Source organism: Bactrocera neohumeralis, chromosome 5 (assembly GCF_024586455.1).
Source record: "Bactrocera neohumeralis isolate Rockhampton chromosome 5, APGP_CSIRO_Bneo_wtdbg2-racon-allhic-juicebox.fasta_v2, whole genome shotgun sequence".
Taxonomy (NCBI): Eukaryota; Metazoa; Arthropoda; class Insecta; order Diptera; family Tephritidae; genus Bactrocera; species Bactrocera neohumeralis.
In genome coordinates this window covers 25,389,677-25,417,435 of record NC_065922.1, presented here as the reverse complement: position 1 = coordinate 25,417,435, position 27,759 = coordinate 25,389,677, and the positions used below count along the sequence as shown (strand labels likewise).

Here is a 27,759-nt window from a genome sequence, read left to right as displayed (position 1 = left end):
CTGAGCCGGTCATGCAAGTTCCGATCTTACGACATCTTTCTATAAAATTCAGAGCTCCACTGAGCACATTTTAGCCGTATATATATGTATGTATATAGATGATTGGTGGATCATCTCCTTCTATTTGGTTCTTGCTTCGAAGTCCAATTTTCAGACCTCTGGCATTCAGAGTCGCTTTACAAAGCTTTAAACTCAAAAACTAGTTAATTCCAAAAGTAGGTACATTCGGAACTAGTTACTTTGGACCTAGAGGCATTTGGAACTAGTTACTTTAGGACCAGTTACTTCTGGTGCTTATTGCTTTTGGACCTGTTACTTTTAACTAGCTGCATTTGGAACTAATTTCTTTTGGTCCAGTTACTTCCATGACTAGTTACTTTTGAAACTAGTTACCTAGGAACTAGTTAAGGTCAACAATTAAAAAAACAAGTTACCTAGGAACTAATTAAGGTCAAGGTCAAAATTAATAAACAGTTTTTTGCATAATCGTCACGATTTCTTTTGCTTTCAATGAATTTAAAAATTTATTCGCATACTTTTCCTCTTTTGCTTCCTCTTCATAGCTTTTTGGCAAATTGTTAACACTGGCTTAACTGCTTATTTAGTTGTCCGAAAAGTAATAGGACTGAGTCGATTTAAAAAAATTTATTGAACCAAGTTACAATTCTTTAAAAATTTCAAAATAGGCTCCTTCTGCGTCAATGCAGCGCTGCCAGCGCGATTGAAGGCGTGGATCCCCTCAGTCGTCTCAAAATTCTTGCCTTTCATCGGCCTTTTCAGACAAGGAAATAAAAAAAAGTTCGGGGGGCCCACATCTAGGCTGTTGGGCGGCTGCAGAAGGGTTATCCGGGGCGTTGTCGTGGTGCGACTTCCAATCGGCTGCGATGTCCTGTCGGACCCCATTGATCCTTCGCTTGAGTCTCTTGAAGACTTCTACGTAAAACTTGGAGTTCACGGTTTATCCAGGGGAAACAAATTCATGATGGATGATACCTTTGATGTCAAAAAAGACAATGAGCACCAATTTCACTCTGGATTTGCTCATTCTTCCCGTTTTTGGCCGAGAGCCCTCCCAAAACGAGAAAAGTTGAAATCCGGTTGAGATATCTCTCCGAGGGGAAGGGAATGACATTTGGAAAGAAATCAAGAATCTTTATTTCGAGCGAAGTCTTGTTAGGAGAGAGATTTGAGACAGTCTTTTAAAATGAGTTTCAAGCTTGCTAGAAACGCAATCATAAGTAAGAAGATTGGAAAGGAGAGAATTATTATTTGGTAGGCAGCATTCCAGAAGAAATTTCATTTCTGCGGAAGTAGGAAGTCAACCTTCGAGGCAAGTTTTTAATGCGAAAATTTAACAAGCTGTGCGTCTTAAGACGGAACATTGTTTAAAATTTCGTGAAGATAACTCGTCAAATAAAAAAGTATTCCATCTAAGTTTATAATTTTGACCATTGAGTTTGATGCAGGCACATGCTAGAGTGATCCGATCTAAAAAAGGTCTTTCGGGATTGCAGCATAGCCTTTAAATAACAATCTATACAAAATTTCGTGAAAAAGCTTTCGGTACAAGCACTTTATCCAGGCATTCAGATCATATGGCAGCTTGTTTCAAAAAAATATTTTTCAAAATTAGGAAAATATTACAAGTTCCCCCTTTTTAAAGATCTGCTGTTTGTTTTGTTGTTGGTTTTTTATTTATTATTATTTTAGATTCTTTACATGTTCATGCATATGGTGATACATTTTCAAGTATAATTTATGTATGTATATGTAAATATTAAAATTTTCAATTAACTTAATTTGGAAATATTACGAAAAATTGTTCATGCGACATTTGTTTATATATTTGTAATTATTTACAGTTGACAAACCATTTTAAGGTTAAAAAACGCAACTAATTTTCAAAAATATTTAGCCATATAATATTTCTACAAATTTAAAAATTGCTTTTTTTAAGCAAATTTCAAGTAAACTTATAAAAATTGTTTTTGAAAATTAGCTGAAGTATTTTTGAAAATTAGTTACGTTGCCAGTTTAGCTTGTTTTTCAATATTTGCAAAATGGCTGGAATGTTGTGTTAGCATTTTGTGGAATTTAAGTAGTCTAGTGTGGTTGAATATGCTCATAACTCACCACAGTGTTGCTGCATAACAGTTATTATAACCTAATTTTACGGTTTCGAGGCAAATTTGCAAAATACTAATTTTGAGAAGCGAGTATTGATCATATTTTATATAGAAAATTGACCAAAAAGTAGAACTTTCGAATTTGAGTTGAGATAAAATTTTTTGTTCTGATTAGGTAAGTTAAGTTTTTTTGGAAGAAAATAAAAATCGCAAAAATGCAAAAAGATAAATTTGTCACTTAGGAATATACGAACCAATGCAATTTACATGATTTTTAGTAAAAAAAAAGTCTTAGGAATATAAAAAAAAAACAATTAAGTATAATTTTTTCTTTCTCCAAAAAAAAAAGAACGAAGAAAAGTGGAAGAAAAGAAATTCCTTAAAACGAATCAAACGCAAATAGAAGCTTGTGGAATAAATTTGCCTGCAGTTATTGTGAGAAAAAGCAACAACAAATAATTGCCGGTTTTTAGGTTGGAACGCATGACATTTTAATAATGCCAGGGAGCTTTACTAATGCCAGGGAGCTTTTAAGGAGCTTTTAGTGAGGCAGACTAGCTCAAAGAAAACGGCACACAGCAACCACTTTATCCGTCCGGCAGTAAAACATTTCTCGGGTTGTTTGAGTGTGTGTGTGTGTGGGTGTCTACAGCGTTCGCGGTGTGGATTGTGTTGTGGAATTCAAGTGTAGTTTTCGTGTGGGTGTGTTTGAGTGTGTTGTGTAGAGTACATACATACATATTTATACTTTTGATTAACTGAAGACTTGCAAATGTTTCCTTATGCGTAGATTCCATTCCTGGTATTCCTGGTTAGTAGCGCAACAATTAGAAAAACAAAATCAATTCTATTTTGCATGTAAGATTCTTCGCTTTCGTTGCTTGCATTGTGTATTATTTCACTTTTATCCCTTTTGTTATTTGAGTTGCCATTTAAAACTAGATTTTTCAGGTAATTAAACGCTTGCGCTCGCCAGCGCACTCTGTCTCTCTTTCTATCTGTGTCTCTCTCTTTCTTGCTTTCTAAGTGTCTTTTTATCCATTGTCCTTAGCATTCATTCACATTATTTATTACTTCAGTTGTCCTCCTTGCGGCTGGCTTCTAAGCTGAGCACTCCGTGCACACCGGTTTGTTCTCCTCGACTGCGAATATGCTCGCCGTGATGGGGTTGGCGCATTTCTGTCAACAAAAAAATTAATATACATACATAAACACTTGAAAGTGGCCACTCACCTTGCATTTGAAGCAGTCCCTGTGCCATTTGGAATTTAGTGCCACAATCGCGTTTTCTGTTATGGGTTTGGCGCAGCCGGCGCATCGTGCCGCGAATAATTCCTCAAAGTCTGTCTTGCAGTAGGCGCGTCCATCGCGCTCATAAAATGATGTGCCCACCAGCGGCTTCTGACATGGGCCGCCGCACACGAAGCAATCTTCGTGCCAAGTCTGGCCGAGTGCCTTGATTGTGCGCTACAAGGAAACAAACAAAATTTAAATGTAATGAAGAAAATATTAAATATATGTACATATATTCGATAATCTTAAAATTTAGCGCATATTTTGTGAAAAATACCGCCCGCGGTATGCAACTCTGCTTTCTCTGCTTTCGAAAAATAATAATAAGACAAGATAAACTATTAACCTATAAGATATTGAAGCTTTCCGTCCTACTGGTCATAATAACTTATAATAAACTTAATGTAACATATGAAGATTGAACGATCCTACCGGAAATCGGAAAAGTTCGATGTTCGATCTTAACCGTATTGAAGACGTAAGGCTTAACTTCAGAAGTTCTCAAGTCAATTAATTGTTAATTTCCTATTTTTACTTTCGTTCTCCGAGAGCCATTTGGAATTAACAGATGTAATTCTAAACCGTCATTGGTTTTCTATATATTTCAAGATCTTGCTATTTAAATTAATTACGAGACGAGTTATATCCTGAGGCTGTTTGCCATATCTTGGTACCCCACCAACCGATTTCGATAAAATTTGGTATTCATACTAAAACTGTATTTGATAACAACAACGTCAGCTCTGCGCCCGAGATAAAGTTTCTTACCTAATAGTTCGTTTTATTTTCTCTACCGTTTTTATAGATATTTAGCGAAAATCTTCCAAGAAAATCATATTTTCTGAATGATCAAAAACCATACTTTTATCTGGTACATATATCTCATTTTGTCAATCTTTCCTATATCGGAACCAAAATTTTTCTACTGTTACTGAAACCCAAGCTACAATTCTTATTCACGATTCAATTTTGAAATCAAAAATTACGAGATCTTATTCATAAGATCTTGTAAAATGGGCAGGGGCTTGCCGTTTACTTATTAATGGTGATCCATTCTCTGGCATTTAATGTTGACGCGGCTACGTCTCAGATGGTCCACCCATTGAGTCCGATATTCGATAACTCGTGCGAGCATTTCGACTGGTAACTGGCGAATGACTGGCGTTATGTTTTGCTCTAAGGCCTGAATCGAAGCTGAATTGTCCGCATAGACTTTAGACTTTACAGGTCCTCAGAAGAAAAAGTCTAAAGGTGTGATATCAGACGATCTTGGTGACCAATTGATCGGCCCAAAATGTGAAATTATCTGCTCACCAAAGTGTTCTCTCAATAAATTCATTGATTGATGCGATGTGTGGGAAGTGGCGCCGTCTTGTTGAAACCAAATGTCGCCGAGATCACGAGCTTACTTCAGGCATCAAATATTCGGTTATCATTATAACGGTCGTCATTGACGGTTACGTTCTTACCAGCATAATTTTTGAAGAAATATGGACCGATGATTCCACCTGCCCACAAACCATATCAAACCGTTTTTTTTCTGGATGAAATGGCAGCTCTTGAATCCTTTCAAGTTGCATACTTTTCAAGAGCGATGTCGCTTGAGAAGGTCTTGCATAAGCTTTATTTCAATTTAAAATCTCGGCGCAAAATGCGCCAAGTCGTTCCATACGTCAGTTACAGTTGCTGCGAACGGCGCCGAATCGATTCTCCACGGTCTTCGTGTGCACTCTCAGCTACGGCTGCTATATTTTCTTCACTACGTACTGGACGTGAGTCTATTCGGTCGAATATTATCCAATAATGAGTGCTGGGTCTCAATATCATCCTTATGTCATGTCTGCAGAACACGAAAGATCTACAATTTCCGTATCACTGAAATCGATAATGCCGCTTTCTAAGAATTTCGGTGGATTTACCAAACTACTCAGTTATGCTTAACTTTTTAGTCTCTCAGCATGCAGCGAATATCGAAATTAGAGAAGCGAGATCAGCGGATACATACACCTATTGATTTTGTATAATATATATGTATAATACAAATGTATGCAAATAAGTAACACATACATATATGAATACTCTGAACCTGCATATTTGCTTACAGACCTACATACATATGTATTTCAGTTATCAATCAACGCCGCGGTGACGTACAACGCGCGCTTACTCAGCCTTGATTTTGCCAACAAGTATTGTTGTTTTTATACTAGTGACTATATGAGAACTTCATTCAGCCAAGTGCTGACGAATTCAATCTGTCTAAAAAACAAGCAGAAGACTCCCACACAAATCGAAATAACCGAATCGTCTGCCCACACTGCCGCGTAGTTCTACAAGTATAAGCCTGCGGCGCAAGCGCGCGTGCTGGCCGCCATGTGGTCATTTAAATACACATTTCTCTACATACATACATATATAGTATAAGCACATACATATATAAGTAGTATATATGTATATAATACCTACATTTGCATCTGAAAGTATGTATGTGTGAATTTATTGCTTGCAGACGCGGCTATAAATGACAATTTTTATTTACTTTTTATTTTCAAGTTCATATTTATTCCTTGCTATTCTATTTCAAATATTTCCATGATTACGCGCACCCAGCAACGAACGCCAAGCGGCATTGCCGCTGATGACAAATAATAACAATAAGAACAAAACTAAAATCAGCATTTGGCATAAAGCATTCATTCGTGTTTGTTATGGAAGATGCTGGCGCTGATCGGTTTGCCTTTGCTCTGAGCTTATTACGGTATAGGTAGCAAATGCGATATTTGTTGTGCTGGCGGGAGGAAACGCCTCGGTGAGGCATGATGCGGTCTGCGAACCGCAACCACGTCATTTCACATGAGTCGTCAACTGGCTTGCAAATTCTGCAGCAGCATATGCATACCTACAGAAATATTTACTATACATACATATATACATATGTCTACATCCATACGCATACATACACATATATGGAGATATCTAAGTTCATATATAAATGTATATAATCTTATTTGTTCCGTGAATTTTCAGGTGCATACCCAATAGGAATATGATTTCACTATGTAAGGACCTTTATGTCGGATAGTCGAAAAAGTCTTTTCGTATTTTGTCAATAGATGTTGCAGTCGTAAAACTAAAATATCTATTTTTCTTGTCGCTAAAGAAAAATTTAGTCTATTTCGAGATACTACCATGTCGCTGTTGTTGTAGAAAACAATCCTGAAGTAATTTCGAGGCATGGTGCCGAGTTAAAAATTCGGGTTCGTTTCGGTTACTTAGACCCGGCTGTCGAGATATTACTATCTTAGTTAATCTTCGAACAAAAAGAATAATCTATAGTCATCAGTTGCGTCTTCGTCGTGAATCATTTTCATCTTATATACCTTTATATATATTTCCTGAATACATTTGCCTTCTCAAGTCAAAACCGACAAAATCAAACCGATTTTAGGTATTTTAAAGTTTAACATTCCTTTTAGGTCACATTATTTATATTTCCGGAATACATTTGCCCCTTCTCAATCACAACCGTAAAATTTCATCGGAAAAACTTTTTAGGAAATTTTTCATTGTTTTTTCAAGCGTTCAGTATATTTCTAATATTGTAAAATTCCACGTAACGGAAGTATAACGCTTGATTCGAGACTGCACAATTAACCGTTATGATGTTTATCTTTAAAATCAGAAAAGTTGAGTTATGCTTAACAACTGACCATATTCATATTTACATATTTATATATACTTTATACGTAGCTTTGTATATAATTGCATTTAGTTGTTATTTTCCGCGCTATCAACTGCTGTTTGGCTATGCCTCAGTAATAAATTCTAATTGTTAGGTAAACATATTTTTCTTTTTTTTATTATTTACAACTGTAATTGCGCTTTCGCCTGAGTCACTGCTTTTTTTATTATATATATAGTATTATATAAAGCTTTGTCTGAAAGCTTTAAAACGCAAATATTTTTTACAAAAGTCAACGGTCAGCAATTTAAGTCACTTGAGCTTTATAATAACTATTTGATTGGCGCTAAAAACGTGAATATATACATACTAACAAAAAAGAGCTATGCGAGTATAAGATATAAAAAATAAGTGTATAATAAGTATCTAGTCTAATTGCTTTTTGATAGTGTTAGAAAATTAGAAAAAAGTTATAATAACAGATTATTTTGTTTTGTTTTTTCTATCAAAAACGTGACACTATTTACACTGGTCATAGAGTGGCACGTTTCTGAGTTCAACTGACTATCTAATACTTATATTATATATAATATAAAATCATAGGCTTGAAGTTGAGGAATATCATGAATTACTAACTCTCTTAAAATTGAATGCTGAAACATAGGTGGATGAATGATGAACTTCATAATATCTTAGTAGAGTTTTACGAAAAATTATTTATTTTATTCAAAAAAAAGTTTTTTCTTCAAGAGCAACTTTCTGGTATTTTTCTTCTGTTCAAATGTTTGCTCTTCCTTCGATATTATTTTAACATAGTGTCCAATCGATCAAACAACTACTTTCAATAGATCTATCACAAATTGAGATAAAACTGAATGAGACGAAAATCTGGTAACTATTGGAATTTTTTTGACCTTTGCTGAAGGCTACATATAAAAATATTAACTTCTTTTTATATAAAACACACAAGTTGAAAAGATCTTAAAGTATAAATAAAAAGTATTTTCAAATAAAATCAAAACTTGTTATTAATCGAAGTCTGAACCGATTATGACAATCTTCGGTTCTAATCATATGGCAATTTATGCAGTATCTTCCTTTTTAATGGGAAATACACCGTATATGTTAAGTTTTCCAACAAGTTTTAAAGGCCCGAAGGATCTCCCACATTTGCTTATAAATATTGTACCATACCCTATATAAATGATCAGTTTAACCATGACCGTCTGTCTGTATCTGTTTATCTGAACTGTTTCCAGTGTTTTTAAGATTTCCATCTGATGTATTCTCCGATGTCGGGCCACTATAACGGCTCTTTTGAAAAGTCCCCGGACTACCATAGTAAAAACTTTTTTTTGCAAAATCCATTTTTTTTTCATCATATGTAGTTCCTCCTTTCAACAGTGTTTCACTTATTATAGCGATCCTCCAACTTTTGGATTCCATTTTTGTCGTACGATTTGACCTAGATCCTAGTTTCGGCGATCACATTTTCATTCGACGAACATTTCTTCCAAGCGAGCATTCTTTTGAGATTTGAGAACAGGAAATAGTCGCAGGGGCCAGATCTAGAAAATACGGTAGATGCAGAAGCAATCCGAACCCCAATTCATGGACTTTTGCTATTGTTTTCACTCACTTGTGACGCGGTGCATTGGCTGGGTGAGACAACACTTTCTTTTTCTTCATACGCGGCCGTTTCTCGGTTATTTCTTGCTTCAAATGGTCTAATAACGCTATGTAATATTGGCTGTTGGCGGTCCTTCTTTTTTCCAAGTAGTCAATAAAAATTCTTCCATGCGCATGCCAAAATACAAAGACCACAACCTTGCCAGTTGACAGTTGCGTTTTTTCTATATATCTGGTGAATACGGTGAATACGGAAACAATTCAAGTCCAGTTCATGGCTTTTTGCCATCGTTTTCACTGATTTACCTAACGACAGTTCAGTTTTTTCACTCTTTGGAGCGGATTCCTCGTGTGTAGTCCACTCAGATGGCTGTCGATTGGACTTCGGAGTGAAACAATGGACCCATATTTCGCATATACATAGATGCAAAAACTCGGATTTATTACGCTTGATTTTTTCCCTTCAAAAAACAGTATTTTATCCATTTTTTCACAATAACAAAAGTTTGCTCACTCAATTGGACATACATACATATGTACATTAAGACAAAAAAGCACCCTCAAATTTTAATTAAATTCGCCGGGTAATTGATATGTCAAAAAAATGAATTTTGCTAGGTTAGTAGCACTGTCTTAAATTAATGTGCCAACCAGTTTGTTTACAGGAGCTTTTTAAGTCGGTACACCTCAGTAGAGCGTTGCGATTTTATAATGGATAAAAGTATCGAACAAAGCATTTGTCTCAATTTTTGTATTTCTAACCAAATTTCGTATGCGGAATCGTTGCAAATGTTGGCTTACGGTGATTCAAGACATAAGCTTGCGAATGGCACAAAGCCTTCAAAGAAGGTCGAGAGATCGTTGAAGATATGCCTCGCGAGAACGATCTTCGGCCTCTTTGACTGATGAAAATATTGAAATATTGAAAAAAAGGAAAATGATGCTTGAAGATCTCAGTCAAGTATTAGTGAGATAGCAAGAGAGCTCGATATCTCTCACGAATCCATTCGAATGATTTTTGTGTGAGGCTTGACCCAATAAAGCTGTATTTTTTTCAAAAAGAGTACGATTATGACCATATTTAAAGCTAAAAACGCAATGAATATCATCGATTAACCACCGTTTTCACCAGAATTGGATCGGTGTAATTTTGCTTGTTCCCCAAACTCAATTTCCCTCCTTGGAACCCGTTTTCATTCGATCGAAGAGACAAAATAAAATTCCCTGAAGGCATTGAAGGCCGTGCTTATGACGTGTTTGGAGAACTGGAAAAATCGTTGGAATAACTTTTTTGTCACAATGTAAATTCATACCCGCCCCATTGAAAGGTTAAGGCTAACTAAAAATCATATGGAGTCATGCCGAGTACTTTTCATATAGCTGCCATACGAACTAAACGATCAGAATCAATTATGCAATCTCCATAGAGATTGTTCAGATCGGACAACTTTATCATTTTAATAAGGAGCTAGAGGCAGATGAAGATCCCATATTTAGTAAGATAAGGATTTCTTTTGCTATACCGTTTGTGAGATCTCAAATTTCATCTTTTAATTTGTTCTCTTTATAAAACTTTCAAAAACTTAATTTCCAAATCTCCTTCTTTTTTAAACCGAACCTAAAAATTCTTACTTTATGTACATAAAAGACTTAACGAGACAAAAAAAGATATATTTTTGTTATAAAATATGTGTTTTTGTGGTTAGTTCATGCATAATTTCAGCTTTAATTGTTAAGGTCAGCATTGACACTGCCCACTCACTGTCTACTTACAGACATAAATAGACAAAAATTACACAAATTTGTAAATACTAGTTTGGTAAGTCGTGGCTCGTAAAAATAAATTTTAATAAGCTCATTATTCTCATAGACACTAGCAACTAAACTGACTATAATGACTTATGCTTGATTTCATTTACCGTATATGAGAGTTACACTCGAATACCGTCAGCAACACTAATTGAGAATTTCGCTCAACCCACACGCTTAATAAATTTCAATGAAATGTCTCTAATGAACATTATATATTGTAAATTTCTGTATGTAAAAATGTACACATATGTTTTAATAATATCTACATACATATAGTATATAACTAAATATTTTATTTATGAAAAAAAAAATATTTTTTCATTTTTATAAAACCATTTTTACCACTCGAAAAATTTTCAACACCTCCGGCAGATATTTTCCTGATCTTATTTATTTTTCTGATTTCTATTTTTATTTACATGCACTTCTGCACTTTTGACACTCGTGTCTTATCTTGTTTGCCCTTTCGAAAAGCCCCTCAAACACTTCGTTAATGCAATAACTTTCAGTTTCGATTTATTGTCGTTTAAGCTTTGCTTTGGGCTTGATTTTGAATCTCTCCACCGCTGTCATTCCACTTCGATTCACTTCAATCTTATTAATCGCATAACTTCATAATTAAGTTCCGCTGGCTCTTATTTTTTATTGATTATTGTATTCTTTTGTTCATTTTATTTTATTTCTCGTTTTACCGCGTTGCGTCAGACAGACTGGCTTGTGATTTTATTTACACACAGTTTATTTTAATTTTTTGTTTTTGCTTGCATCTTGCACACACTTATCTTTCTATCTCAAGTTTTTTATTTTTTATTTTTTTCTGGTGTTTGAACAGTGGTGGCGATGTTATTGAGGACACTTCAAAAATTGTATTTTGATTCATGAAAAACTTTTACTCTCAAGTATAACTTTCACGAAAAAAGAATTTTTAACACACATTTGAACTCTCTACTAAACTCTACCGATATAAAAAATGGATTAATCAAAGCTGATATAAATATAATGAAGTACTTAAATCTATGGCTACAGAACTACTGTTTTCGATATTTCAAGTCGGCAAAGGGCTTTGAAGTAATACAAATTTAGTTAGGCGTTCAATTTCTATTCCCACCAGCTCATTGGGATATCTGAAAGTACAAGCTCCCAAGCCTTGATCACACAAACGCGGGGCAGAATTGTAGAGCTATTTCCACCTTTTCCACTTCCATACAACTTCTGCAGCTTCCGGTAAGATTCTCAACCTTAGCGTGAATTCCGATGCGGCAATGATCTAACAGAACCAAAAAACTAGGCAGAAGCTTGCTTTACTGAGAGCAAAGAGCTTACTGGACCTCCTGCGATCGATCTTGGACCAAAGAGATTTAGCGACAAGAACCGAAGATAGCAGGCCAAGATCACGCGAAGCACACTATCTGAACACTCGAGGAGCGCGGAGAAACGACCCGTCCGCACACTACTGAGAGTGAAATTAGTGTACCTTTTCTTGCTTACTGGACAGCTTTGCAGTTACTAGCGATTCCGCTACGGCCATACTAGTTTTATCACAAAGTGACTTGAAAACATTAATAAGAAGGTTCTTCTTCTTCTTTATTGGCGTTGGCACCACTTACGCGGTTATAGCCGAGTTTACAACAGCGCGCCAGTCGTTCTTCCTTTTCGCTGTTTGGCGCCATTTGGAGATTCCATGTGTAGCCAGTTTCTTTTCCACCTGGTCTTTCCAACGAAGTGGAGGTCTTCCTCTTCCTTTGCTTCCTCCGGCGAATACTGTGTCGAATACTCTCAGAGCTGCAAGTTAGGCTTTCCTGAACGCACGGTTAGTGAGCTGAAGGCTAGTATCGCTGCCCTACTATCAGAGTGGATAGTTCCTTCTCTGAAGAAGACTGCAATCCGGAGCATTAAACCTACCGCTACCTTAATGGTAATCTTGGAAAAGGTTATAGTAGTTAGGAGGTCTGAAACTGAAGTTGATAGAGGGTTTAGGATAGTATAACCCTACCAATATTCGAAAGCTTTGATCCATCCGGAAAGTAGCTTACCGCACGTTATTGTTATAGCGATAGAACTCTGCCGAGCTGTCACTCCTTGACTGGACTGTCGTAGGAATAGCAAACACCGTCCCTCTCATACAGCGACTTCTACCCAACCCACGCGGGTATGTGGGCAGAGACAATATTGAAACCTACGCAGTTAACTCTAATGTATCTACGCAGTTAACCTTAGATCTTGCCGTTATTTGACAAATGGATACATCTACTTGCCAAGCTGGATTAAAAAGATTGTATGATAATCCTTTTTAAAACATTTTAAGGTTAGAAGAGTTGTCATTTCCAATAGAAAACATTTTTGCTGTATATCAAAATGTATACAGAAAACTCTCGACTATATGTCACGATTATTGAGGGTATTATCGGCTATAAAAACGTTATCAAGATATAAAATTATCTCAACAGAAAACATCCCCGAAGTAATAGGAAGGCCAAGTTGACAGCCCTTAGCCAGATACATATTAAGGAGCGTTCCGTTTACGTAGATCCGACTATCAAGGGAATGATAGAACTCGGTTTCGTGCGTTTTGCTTATTCCGAATTAGTATGCGCATGGCTTCAGCAGAAATTCAGGAGAACCTTAGGTATCATTTAAAAGAGGTATCATTTACAGTAAAGGGCCTAGACTAATATTAAACTTGAGTACTACTATAGTACCAAACTAAAAATAGTTATGTGTGCATAGTTTTTTGCTCAGCACTGTCTTTTGCCTATTTAAACCGAAATCTGCGTGTAAAATATTTGATTTATTTTCCATATTTTTATACTCTCGCAACAATGTTGCTAACGAGAGTATTATAGTTTTGTTCACATAACGGTTGTTTGTAAGTCCTAAAACTAAAAGAGTCAGATATAAGGTTATATATACCAAAGTGATCAGGGCGACGAGTAGAGTGGAAATCCGGATGTCTGTCTGTCCGTCCGTCCGTCTGTCCGTCCGTCCGTCTGTCCGTCCGTCCGTCTGTCCGTCCGTCCGTCCGTGCAAGCTGTAACTTGATTAAAAATTGAGATATCATGATGAAACTTGGTACACGTATTCCTTGGCTCCATAAGAAGGTTAAGTTCGAAGATGGGCAAAATCGGCCCACTGCCACGCCCACAAAATGACGGAAACCGAAACCTATAAAGTGTCATAACTAAGCCATAAATAAAGATATTAAAGTGAAATTTTTCAACCAAAGTCTACAGAGTCGTTTTCTTCAGGTATTTCCATATACAGTTCAAAAATGGAAGAAATCGGATAATAACCACGCTCACCTCCCATACAAAGGTTATGTTCAAAATCACTAAAAGTGCGTTAACCGACTAACAAAAAACGTCAGAAACACTAAATTTTACGGAAGAAGTGGCAGAAGAAAGCTGCACCCAGGCTTTTTTTAAAAATTGAAAATGGGCGTGGCGCCGCCCACTTATGGACCAAGAACCATATCTCAGGAGCTACTAGACCGATTTCAATGAAATTCGGTATATAATATTTTCTTAACACTCTGATGACATGTACGAAATATGGGTGAAATCGGTTCGCAACCACGCCTTCTTCCAATATAAAGCTATTTTGAATTCCATCTGATGCCTTCTCTGTATAATACGAGTATAAACATTAGGAACCAATGATGATAGCGGAATAAAACTTTACAAAAATACGGTATTTGAAAAATATGTAAATGACGTATTATGAAATCTCGATTATCACTTTACCATGCGAGAATATAAAATGTTCGGTGACACCCGAACTTAGCCCTTCCTTACCTGTTTTTTATTACAAACTATTTGTTTGGGCGTTTTGTTGGTCTGATTGCTATATATGTACATATGTATGTATGTATGTAGATATGTATCTATGAGCGTGTCTGTGTGCGTGTGATTTTATAGCTTTATGCGTATGATGGCACTTGTGCGCATGCGCAGCATATTTATTTAGTTCCGTTGAGTACCATGTTGTCAGTAAGATTGGCTTTTTGACTCTCGAAGTCATCTCTCATATCTTTTCAACTTTCTTCTCGAGTGTTTTACAAGAAAAAGGTGTAGGCGCACACACACACATAGCCAGCCGTGTGGGTTGGAGACTTTTTGTGTTACTTGAAATTGTTGCGTGTTTGCCTGTTTTGTTTGAAGAAAGCATGATGTTTTCTACTCAAAATAAACATGACTTTAATTTTGTAATAACAAAAAAATAACAAAAAAAAAATGAAAAAGTAGTCACATGAAATTGAAAAAAATAAATAAATTTTGTTTGGTAATTTTTGGTTATTTTTCCATATCAACCTTTATTTAAGAAATTTTTTAATGAATCATTTGCGGCTGAGTTACCAAATAACTCATTTTGCGCGCATCTGCGACAGTTTAAATACATTCTGGATTATTCATTAACGCCCACCACCATATATCCCTCTTAGGGACGGTGAAAAAGCTTTAAAGCGACTTTTCAATTGTATTTTCTTTGACAGCAGCCAACAAATATGGACCAGAGGCTCATTTTTACTTGTTACTTGTATAAACTTTATTGCTTTAAGATTAATGATACAATATGTTGAGCGACAAAAAAATACAAGTTTACCCGAAATAATAACAAGTAAGCCGATTCGCTAATTAGCCAAAAAATCTCCAAAACTTTCCATTCAAAATTGGTCTACACGTTTTGCAAAATTTAAAAAAAAAAATTAATATTCTTTGAATATTCTTTATTTTGAGCGATGAGTCAAACTTCTGCAGAACAAAAGATCTTCAATCTCAATAAATTTAATTGCGTGAGCTAAGCGCTTAATCTCACAATCACACACACACAGCCAAACAACACGAGCACTTACTACATTTCGGCTTTAATATGCCGAATTTAACGCGTAGTTCCTTTGCCTTAGTATTTTTACTTGAGCTTAGCTGCAATTAGTTTGACGTAGAGAAGACAAAGCATGTTTATGAGTTCAACTTCTTTGTCGAGGTAATTAGGGTCAAAAGGTTAATAAGTGGAAGGCAGATTTATGCTTTAAGTGAAATAAAATGTAGCAAATATGTATGGAGCCAGAGTTTATTTATAAAACAAGTAAGAAGCTAAGTTCGGGCTCATAAGATAATGAGTAAAGTGATAATCGAGAGGGTATCGTATTTTTGTAAAGTTTTAGTTAACTCCTAATGTTTTTTTTTCAAGACAAAAATTCAAAATAGCGTTATATAAGGCGTTTTTTGAACCGATTTCACCCATAACATGTCATTTGTCTAAGAATGCCACGCCCATTTTCAATTTAAAAAAAAAGCCTGGGCCACTTCTTCCGTAAAATTTAGTGTTTCTGACGTTTTTTGTTAGTCGGTTAACGCACTTTTAGTGATTTTGAACATAACCTTTGTATGGGAGGTGGTTATTAATTTCTTCCATTTTTGAAATGTATATGGAAAACCTTAAGAAAACGACTCTGTAATTTTGGTTGACAAGCTATAATAGCGAGATATGTTAGTGCCCACTTTTCCAAAACAATTATGTTGCCAAATTTCACTTTTAATATCTTTATTTATGGCTTAGTATGACACTTTATAAGTTTCCGCCATTTTGTCGGCGTGGCAGTGGGCCGAATCTTCGAACTTAAGTGGAGCCAAGGAATACCAAGTTTCATTTATTTTTTTTCAAGTTACAGCTTGCAACGGAGAAATCATCACTTTGGTATATATGTGGCGACATTAAACATATCTTTAAAATTTTTAATTCAAGCATCAATAGGTTAATGTCATTTATGCTAGTACAACTAAAGGTTTCCTACATTCTACTTTACATTGTTATCCTATGAGTTACAGCACTTCTTTCTCTCTTTCATACATTAATTAAGCTATCATAATGCATTACATATTTCACCTGATGCTTGTCGATTACCTAAATAAGCATATAAGTTATTAAATTTGCTAAGCATGGCAGTTACCACGTCGCCCAGACGTACATATATTAATAAACCAGAACTCCACATATATAACCCTATAACTCTTTTAGTTTTAGGACTTAAAACAAATTGAACAAAACTATAATACTCTCGTTAGCAACATTGTTTGAGAGTATAACAAGAGCAACGGCTCATAAGATAATGAGTTGAGGAGGGTATCTACGAATTTATAGTTAACTCCGTTTTTTTTCAAGACAAAAATTAGGTCTGTATGGTAATTGCCCTTATAATTGCAACCGCTGTTTGCAAGAACCTTCTGATATTAATTGAAAATGAGCTGGAGGCCTCATTTATGCTTTGAAATAAGATTCACTGTTGAGAGCAGAGAAATTTAGAAACTTTGAATATATTTCTTAAAAAAAATCTAATTGAGGTTGGATTCCCACTATCCAAAGTGCAAGAAAACAAAATGCTATTATTCACTTTTTCAACTAAGAGAAAGCATCCAGGTTGAGGTTGAGCCACGAATATTTCTCTCAGTTTTAAACATCTTTAAGGATTCAGTGTTGAGAAAAGAGGAATTTAGAAACATTGAACGTATTTCTTAAAAAAACGAATTGAAATTCAAATCTAATTAGATCCTTTTTCAATCGAGAGAAAGCACCAATCCTGGATGAACTTGTATTTCTCATTACAAATTTATTCCTTTATTTGAAGCGCAGTTTGGGTATATGATGTATGTATGTCTGAATTGTTGGTTACTAAGGAGAATTTTGTTGACACCATTCTTATTGCTCTTATTATCTAGTCATGTATAAATGTTTGGTCCCTTTATTATTTTATATGCCCTTTTGCCAGAGAATACACTAAATTCATTACGTTTTCTAAACAGAAACAGACATATTGCGATATCCACAAAACATTTACAATTCTCTTTGACCAATTCCTAGTTGAGAAGCTGGTGTCTACCACTGGGACCGTCTACCATAAGTGACCAAACCACAGCTTGTCCATTATCCGTTCAAGAAACGAGGCTATAATTCTGCCAGACATGATCTCTTAAGTAATCAATCCGATTATTTTATGTTTATGATCTAAATCATTTATATTTCCATTTTCTGATCGTTTAGTGATCTCTCTCATGATCTCTTAAGTCATTGAACCGATCAGTATATGATAATGGTCTAAATCATTTATATTTCCATTTTCTGATCATTTCTCACATCTCTCTCATGATATGTTAAGCCATCGATACGATCGATTTATTTTATGGTCTAAGTCACCTATACGAGCTTTCTATTTAATACACTTCTTCGATCGATTGTATATAATGATCTCTCATATAATTGATCCCATTAGTTTATGTTTATGGTATGAATCATCTATCTGTCATATCATCGATCAGCTTATTTGATGGTTTAAATCTTCTCATATACTTCTAATCCCTTAGTGATGCCTCCCATGATTTCTCAAGTAATCAATTCGACAAATTTATTGCATGCGCTAAGTCACCTATATACTTCCGATTTCTGATCTTTGAGTGATCTCTTTTAATCTCTCTAGTAATCAATGCGATCAGTTTATTTTATGTTATAAGCCATCTATAAACTTCCGTTTTCTGACCGCTTAGTGACATTTCAGGGACTTTATCAGCATTTTTTACGATATTTTTTATTGCGAGCTGAATGATCGATGTTAGTTTAGAGACCTGATCTTAGGCGAACAATTAAAATTTATAGCGGTAAGACTGAAATATCTCGGAATAAAGATAGATAGATAGACAAACTTTCGGTGAATCTATCAAAGTGGTTGGGATTGATATAAACAAACTTGTGATAAACTCAAAACGCTTCGTAGATCTATGAGGATGTGAGAATACATTTTTAAGGCCTTAGGAGTATTAAAATGAACTAATGTTTGCAGCTGGCGCGAGGATTAACCTCACAACCTAACATAATCTTAAAATAAAAAGGGTTTTTAGCTCCATCTATAAGCCATCAGAATACGGTACAAAACACCCATCGAAAAAAGTTTATCTCAACTATTAAGGAAATTTTCTGTTTTCTTTTAATCTACTCGTAAAAGTGGTTTGAGTAAAAATGGACTAGGGTAGCAATTTCTACATTCATTTACATTCTTTTCCTCTATGTCAATAACTTTTCACGATAAATTAGGGTATTTCTACTCACCTCCAAAATGGGTTGCTTACAGCCGTGACAGGTGCCTGAGTAGTTTTTCAGAAAACATTTGGAGCACACTGGCTCACCATCCTGTATATTAAATGTGGCCTCCTCGATGGGTGTGTTGCAGTCCTTGCAGGCAAAATGCTCTGGATGCCAAGTCTTGCCGAGCGCGGTTATGATGCGTTTCGTGATGATTTCGTTGCATTTGTGACAAACTGATTCCGACTGCAAAGACATAAATTAAAAAAATATATATTATTTGGTAATTTATTTATTTGGTATATATATATTGGTTATATATTGGGTATATATTTGGTAATATGAAAAATCTGATATTAACATATAAAAAACATTCGAAATTAAATAAAATTTAAATGTTAGATTCAGGAATTTATTCATCATTTTTTGACAATATTTTTGATTGCGAGCCGAATGTTCGATATTCGTTTAGAGATCTGTCTGTGTTCAACAATTGGCAAACAACTATTTGGTATTGAAATATAAAATATCTGATATTAACAAATAAAAAAAATTTAATTAAATATAATTAAAATGATAGAGCAAAGCGTGGAATGCAAAGAATGATGCATTTTGTTTGAAATATACATATGTACATACTTGTGTCTGTGTCTGTGAAAAGAATAAGACTTTAATAATATTTATTGCAGCTTGTTTTTGCTTTTTGTTTATAAGCATTTTTTAATTGCCTTACGCGCACAACGGTAATGGGGAGTACCATATAAATAGGCTAGCGGCCCATCTACGTCCAACCAAGCGAATTAAGTATAAGAAGCACGTCAACCGATTGTATGACACGGCTTTCGATATGAATTTATTGAATTATGTATATTAATTATTCTGCTGATATGTACATATTTACATACATATACACTCATACATGCTTGTATATACACATATGGTATATAATTGTGTGGTGCAAAACAGCATTCCATCACAGCTATTTATAAAAGTTATTGCAAAAATTCTTTATATTTGATTCGATTTGTTTACGTTTGTTTATATTACTAGTACAACAATACATATGTACAACAACTACAAGTATTTTCTGTTTTTATAGCCATGCAACATGTTGCACCAAAGTTTATTAGTTTTGGGTGTAATACTGCGCAAACGGGGCTCAGCCCATTAGTTTCAAACAATGGACCGATAAACATGAATTTTCTATGGCTTCTCGGGGGAGCAAATGATGGAGCTATTGATCGCTTTAAGTGCGCCGAAAGCTTGCTTCTTTATACGATTGGTGACGTTTCTTTTTGAGACTCCGTTTGCTGATATTGCCCAAGTAACAAAAAGATTTCACATTTTCGAGTTCTATACCATCGATCCATTAAGATAGCAGTAGATCTGCTACTCCGGAGTACAGCCTCCTTCAGAGAAGTGATCATTCACTCAGATAGCAGAGAGAGGATACTAGCCTTGAGTCTAGCGATCTCTTTGCCCTCAGTTTGGCTAGCCTCTCCCTAGTTGTGGGTTTTTAACAGGCCATTGCCCTATTGGCGTCCATGCCGTAAGGTTGAGAATCTTACCAGACGCCATTTGCAGAAGCTGTATGGAAGAATATGAGGTGTACACAACTCAAAACTTCCTTCTTGTCTGCCCTGCGTTTGGGGACTTGGGAGCGCATACCTTCAGACATCCCACCGAACTGGCGGGAGTGGAAATTAAACGCCTGTGCAAATTTGTTTTGACTACTAAGCATTTTGCTAATTTATAAGTTCGAACACGGGAGTTTTTCTTTTCTATGGCTTCACAGAGGAGTACATATAGCAAACTTTGATCAGCCGTCTAATCTAACCTAACCATCGACGTGGAAGTTCTAATCAGGAATTCGTCTCAACTGAACCTGTACGGACAAAAATATGGCGTGCATTGAACGTACTTGAAGACTTGCCAGGGTTTTAACGAGTCGCAGATGAGAACAGTATTAGCCTGCCAGCCATTTCGGTGAGATGTTACTCTTACCTACTGAAGTGACAGAATGTTGCTCTCACCAGCCTATGGTACGATTATGCCCATTTACGAACTCGTAATATCTCAATTTTTACTCAAGCGAAAGCTTTCATGGACGAAAGGATGGACGGAAAGACAGATAGTTACCCGGATTTTAACTTTTCTCGTCAACCTGATCCATTCCGGGTTTCCAGTACACCATAATCAGAATCTTACTGGCCTTAATTCTGACGGGCCCTCGCCCAGGGTTTTCGTTGACATATGTGCACGTTATGTGCTGGCCGCTGACCCCACGTCGCTTTGTTGCCTCCCTCCCGTCGATAGATTCTCCATCGGTGCCACCCCGGTTGGGGTTGTGCACGCTTATTTAAAGGCGGCATCTGTTCGCCTCTTCGCCGGAGATTCATTGGGCGTATGAGGCATTTTCAGCTAAGCCTTCTCTCCTTTAGCTCTTGGTCGTTTACTGCGTATTACTATTCGCAGCTAACCTATTTAGCATAGGCCGTCCACTATACGCCAACTGTGACCCCGGTAGTAGCCTGAGCTCAGCCTTACCCTTGAGCTCAGCCCCACCATCTATCTTGCTCATGAAGCGATGTAAGTTGATATCAATTTTGCTTCATACTAGGTTCTTAATATAAAAATTCTATAATATCTGACATTTCATAGTATCTGATTTTTCATATATATAAAATGTATGCGCATTTAATTTCCCGCTCCGTCCGAACTTGAACCACTCTTACCTTTACATTGCTTTTGTCTGTATTCAGCCGACGAACAGTCAAAATTGAAGTTTTGCACGAATTATGTCAATGCGTCAATTAGTCGACCATTTAAGGAGCACTTCAACAGATAGACCATTATTATGGACGGCCATTACAGTTGTTATGTGTGGCACGTTGTAGACCATACTTATGCGTAAAGTAATTATCATTTTATTTCTAATACAAATTTGAATTTTAGTCTGAATTTCGGCTATAAACACAAACGCCATTAAATTTATTACAACTGTTGGTAACACTTCGAGTGTGACATCAGTGCGTTGCTATTTTGGCCACACATGATTTTACATATATGTAATTAAATTAACATAAGAGCCTACGTACAAACATACATATCGTCACCTAAAATACAAAATAACGTAACATCTTTTTTCCTCAGTTTACAGGCGAAGGAAAAACGATATAATAGAGACCACTCATATTGAAACAAAATTTTAGTTTCGGTTATAAAACGGTTATGTATTGCTTATCTACTGGTTATATCTGGCACCGGAAGCTCAAAACATATTACTTCATATATGTAATGTAGTGAATCATTTTCGATTTTTATGATGATACGTTGTTTTGTATATTAGGTGACGATATGTAGGTTTAGACTTACTCACCATCAAGAGAAAATTAGATCCCTTCGATTTTACGTTTTTTTTTTGGTTTTCTTCAAGCAAAATTCCCTTATGATAATGTGCTTTTATCGTACATACAGGCATATTTCCATACATACTATCAGTGTGGAGTATATTATATACCCTTAAGCACATTCGTATGGCATGAGGAAGAAATGAATTATTGTTTTGTCAATATTTTATACAACCCTACTTGGAGGCCTGTCACCGAGTTGTACCTGTTGTTTTGTTCTTCAATTAATAATAATCGCCCAACTTGGTGCTTATACATATGTATATAATATATACAAACACATTGATTTAACAATATATGTACATATATTTAAATATTTTACACTGCAGTAGCTATAGTAAGGAATTCAATTAAACGATAGAAAGGAGAGATCACTCAATATTGTATTATAATAGTAAAAGCGCTTTCATCTCAGAAAATACCATGTCCGCTGTAAGACCTTGTCAATAGCGTGAAAATATAATTTTTTGAAGAACGCAGAAAAAGAGAAGAATGGCGAACAAATGATTTTAATCAAAGCTCGCCCGAACTAACGAGTTCGATTTTGTACCTGGAATACAAAGTTTTTATATATGAAAGTATTCAATAAGTTAGAAGAATAGACACAGTCACTCACACTAGTTATATACTAGTAGTTTGAATTAAAAACTTCTATTATTTGTTACAATGACGTTTGCTAGCTTTCACTCAGCTCTGTTAGTCTCTATACCAAAAATGTTGAGAGTTAGCTATTTGACGGAGCGATTTTTCATAAGGATCTTCAATTTAAATACTTTAGTTCGAGAAGTTTAAAACTGAGTACAACATTTCCCCAGCTAAATATACATATACACAATTATGTCCTAGAAAAACGTCTGCACGAACTCCGAAAAGTCAATAAATAAATATATCCTGATCATGTTCACCTCAATACATTCCACATTAGTCTATAGCAAACCAGTCTTTCAGTATACTTGAGTGCTGCCTTACCTACTGCTCGCTTCTATTTGCAACGAAGTTCGTAACACCCAGAAGAAGTGTCGGAGATCCTTTATATTGTATAAATGAACAGCATGACAAGCTGAGTCGATTTCGCCATATATGTACGTTGATACGTTAAAGCGACGCTTTTTTCGCAAAAATTTAATGATTTTGGTACGAATCGCCTTTCGTCTTTCATTGCCCGATTGATCTTTCAAAATGGGTTTCACTGATCCTTTCGATATTCCAACGAAGCCAGTAAGATCTGTGACTAATAATCGTCGATTCTCAACCACCAATTCTTTTATTTTATTGAGATCATCATTTGATGATGATGACCGTCCTGGACGTGGTTCGTTGTCAACGAATTTTTGACCCTCTTTGAAATTTATTGGAACTTTTTTTTTTGAATAATTTGACTCATCGTAAAGATCGCCGAATGCACTTTATTTAGAAAAACAAGCATATACTAAACAGTAATGATTGTTTTGATGTGGTATTTGGTACAGATGTCACTGACAGTCATATCAACCTAACAAAAATAGTTCGACGAATGTGTTTTCACGCCAAAATATTTTTTGTCCACAATAGTATACCCGAATGGGGACCTCAGTTTTTGAGATGTTGATCCAAAATTTTGCACACGTTCTCTTCTCAAAAAGCTGATCATTTATCGAACCACAATACCATATAGCTGGCTTACAAACAGGGTGATCATACTCAAGTCCTTGCAAGCCTTTTCATTTGACGAGGTATTTCCAAAAAGATTGGCGAAGATTATTGTCTGCGCGATTGTTCAGATCGGACGACAATAGCTTATAGCTGTCATGCAAACTGATGAATCAAAATCCAAATAGAGATCCTTCATTAAACCGTTTTTCGCTATAAAAAATACACCTACGAAGGGTAACTTCAGTGCAGCCGAAGTTAACGTTGAATAAATCAACCAAATTTCACAAAAACTAATATCGAAAGCAATTAAAAAAATTCCGGAGCGATATCTCAGGAACCGCTACAACGATTTTGGTAGAGCAAATATATTCAACAACACCAAAACTATGATTTTTATTCCAATAGGTAAAGAACAACTAGCTCGAATATTTACAATAGAACTGGAAGAATCGTTTTCTGTAACTTTCTATTGGGGTATAGAACGGGACACTTCTTGACCAAATAAAGATTCAAATGCGTTTTAGTTACGTAAAAATCACTGTTTTGGGAACGTAACTAATTTTCCGTCTCTCTTTTTGACTTCTAATACAGTTGTGGATGTCCTAATAGCCATGCCCTAAATATTTTTTAGAACTCTGACGCAGGGATAAAAATTCTAATTTCTCTTACGAGGATATTTCTGTTAGCAAAGAAAAACAGGAAAGTTTAGAAACTGAGTTTGTTTGTAAATAACAGTCAGAAGCCACAAAATATAATTTCAAAGTTATATTAAAACAGTAATGGTGAAAGAATGTATTCCTTCAAAGCCACCTGCTCAAAATATCGTAAAACGTACTTTTATCGTTTTACACAGTAATATCAGATGTCGTTCAAAGAAACTACTCAATGAAAAAAATGAAATGAATGAAAAATGTGAACTAATTAACCATTCCACGCAAAGATAAGAAAAGTACAAAAGTGTTCCAGTGTCGAAAGGGGGTTTCTGTAAACGGACAAAAGGCAAACAATTTTAAGTTAATAATAAACAGTATAGAAGTGATGACGTCATGTTGCTTTCAATTAGCGATGAGTTATCAGCAAACAGCAGTAATGCAAAAAAGCTATAATTTTAATCAATAACTAAGCAAACATATGATGGACACAACGGTAAACACATTATTTATATAAAATATGTATACATACTTATGTATATATGAATTTGCACCAAAACTTAGATAATGTTTGTAGTCTTGTTGTTGCAATGAAATGCAAGCAAAAAATGTGTCACACATTTATAGATAAATATCAACACTTATAAACATGAGTATATTTTATTCAATTTATGTTGCCAAAATATGAGAGCAGCAAAGCAATTGAGCTGTCAACGGGAAGTGGAAACCGCTGTTGAACAATAAAATATTTATTGAGACCTTTAGCAAGTGTTTATATCGTCACCTAAAATGCAAAATAACGTAACATCACTTTTCACAAGTTTACAGGCGAAGGAAAAACGATATAATAGAAATCACTCATATTGAAAAAAATTGAGTTTTGGTTATAAAATGGTTATACATACCTTATATAATAGTTAACAAATGGTTATATATTGGTTATATCTGACAGCGGCAGCTGAAAATTTTACGCTACATATATGTAATGAATCGTAAGCAATAAAAAACTCAATTTCGATTTTTTGATGATACGTTGTTTTGCAGTTTAGGTGAAGATAGATATGTATCTGCAAGTACAGACATGTTTATCAGAACTCACTCTTCCAGAACCTATAATTCTACGAAATTTGAATCACTTCATTATTCATTTCTGCGCTAGAATTAATTAGTTTTGTACAGCCTGGAAAACGAGTTAATTTTCTATGAATTCATACAGACGTATTTATATAAAAATAAAAAAATCATTAAAATAACAATAAGTTGTTTCGAAAATGTTGAGAAGATGAATTATCTTGTAATGATTGCTTAAGATGTATTTGATACATAAATTTGTATAAATTTGTCCAAAAATTGAATATATTACAGTGGGTAACACATTTTTTGAAGCGCGAAAAAACGCAATCAAACTATTTTCGAACAACTTTTAGGGCGTTTTGAAGCTAAACAGGCTTTAGGAGAACAATATAGATGGAAGGAAGTTAGCTATTCGAGAAGAAAATATTTCACAAAAATTGTTGTTTAGATTTCTAAGAGCAATAAACAAACTTAGTTCCGATTTTTGCGTAATTTTTCAAATTGAGCTCTCACATTTTAACCACGAATATCTTAAATCTCACCACTGTAACGAAAATTTTGAAGCACAGCCCTCAAAGAACTTAGGGTTCTCTGACGAAGATCAAAAATCACCATATTGACAATCTGACTCGCAAAGCAGTTAAGCCATGTCAAACAACAATGTTGGGAAGGCTTGTATTGCATAAACTGATGAATGGCAAAATATCAAATTTTATTTAATGAAAAATTAAGGCTATCTTACTGATTTACACATACATACATATGTATGTATACTCATAAATATGTATGTGTGTAAAGCGGCATTTATATGCATAACATTAATATTGACACTGACATCTTTACTATTCAATTCAGATTTACATATCTATAGAAGACACGTTAATGTCATTTGATACATCAAACGTTAACAAATTAATTTATTTATGCGTTAGGGTGTGCCTAGGATTACTATATTATTGCGCTTAGAAATGATACTTTTTATTTTCGTGTTAAAGAAGCACAAACTTTAACTAAAAGATTGGCAAATCTTTAATTTAATAAATGGTAAAAAAAGAAAAAAAAAACAAAAGATATTTAAGAATTAAAAGTTCTGTGAAATATGAATTAAAATTAATAAACTTTTACAAAAAAAAATTTCAACGAACTTATTCTTGATAGAATAAGACTTCCTCGTAACATATTTGTCACCGAATTCTCAGTTTTCTGTCGAATATCTAGAAATATTACGCCAAAAATCTACGGCCCTACATACTAATTCCATTATAGTTGAGTAGAAAGCGACGGAGAGCAGATCGGCGTCTGCAGTCTTAGTTCAAAAAAATTAAAAATAGGATTTATTATATTCTTACATGGTAGTTGACAATGTTTTTTTTAGAGTGTCAGCTGTATCGAAATATATACATAATTGAGGCAGATATCCAAAAAATATTAATAAGAATAATATTAGTCCTGGAAGTCCTTCCTTTAAAGCACTATAAGTTTAATTTTTTAGGATTACGATTACATTTTGATTACTAATAAATACATTAATTATATTTTATATTCATGGGTAATGAGATTTAAGATTGTTTAGCTTGCTTGCGAGTATTTAGAAATTACTTAATGTAAAATATTTTAAGTTCATTGTAATCATTAAAAGTATGATTACGATTACATTGATTACTAGTTCTCATAGTAATTATATTTTATATACATAGATATTCAGACTTAAGATTGTTATGTTAGTTTTAAAAAATTTTAATATAATTGTAATCATTACAAGTATGATTACGATTACTTTAGTTGTAATTTTCTAAATTTATAATTACAATGAAGTAAAGTAATTTTAAAAATTAGATTACTTAATTTTAAGTATTTTAATTATATTTTCTGTAATCATAGACATAAAAGTATGATTACAATTACTTTAATTTGAATTATTTTTTTAGTAACCATAGACACAAAAAATAAGATTACAATTACAGTAAACGTAATTTTTAAAATTTTTAAATTCAAGTAGAAGTAAAGTAATTTTAGAAATTAGATTACTTAATTAGAAATATTTTAATTATATTTGCAATAATCATAGACATAAAATTACAGTAAATATAATTTTAAGTCTTTTATTACAACGAAGTAAAGTAGTTTTGGAAATAGATTATTTAATTTAAAATATTTGAATTATTTGTCTGTAATCATAGACACAAAAAATAAGATTACAATTACAGTAAATGTAATTTTTAAAATTTTCAAATTCAACGAATTAAAGTAATTTTAGAAATGATTTGATTAAAAGTATTTTAAGCATATTTGCGGGAATCATATACATAAAGAGTATGATTACAATTACAGTAAATGTAATTATTAAATTTTTTATTACAATTGAAACAAAGTGGTTTAATAAA

At 34.4% G+C, this 27,759-nt stretch overlaps 2 protein-coding genes across 12 annotated transcripts in view; one reads left to right on the top strand and one right to left on the bottom strand.

Moving 5' to 3' along the window:
- The window catches only part of LOC126758062 (uncharacterized), a 60,865-nt gene that overhangs the window by 5,524 nt on the left and 27,582 nt on the right, over nt 1–27,759 (top strand). The gene's annotated exons all lie outside the window — the stretch shown is intronic.
- Nucleotides 2,084–27,759, bottom strand: part of LOC126758063 (transforming growth factor beta-1-induced transcript 1 protein) — a 40,064-nt gene continuing 14,388 nt past the window's right edge. For 10 of the 11 annotated variants that reach the window (XM_050472060.1, XM_050472062.1, XM_050472061.1 and 7 more), the window contains exons 3-5: nt 18,637–18,855; nt 3,360–3,593; nt 2,084–3,305 (exon numbers count right to left, since the gene is read on the bottom strand). In XM_050472060.1, the coding sequence (XP_050328017.1) occupies nt 3,228–3,305; nt 3,360–3,593; nt 18,637–18,855 (531 nt within the window). In that variant the 3' untranslated portion in view covers nt 2,084–3,227. Of the gene's footprint in view, nt 3,306–3,359; nt 3,594–18,636; nt 18,868–27,759 lie in introns of those variants that run through there. The other variant, XM_050472058.1, reaches the window with a different exon arrangement.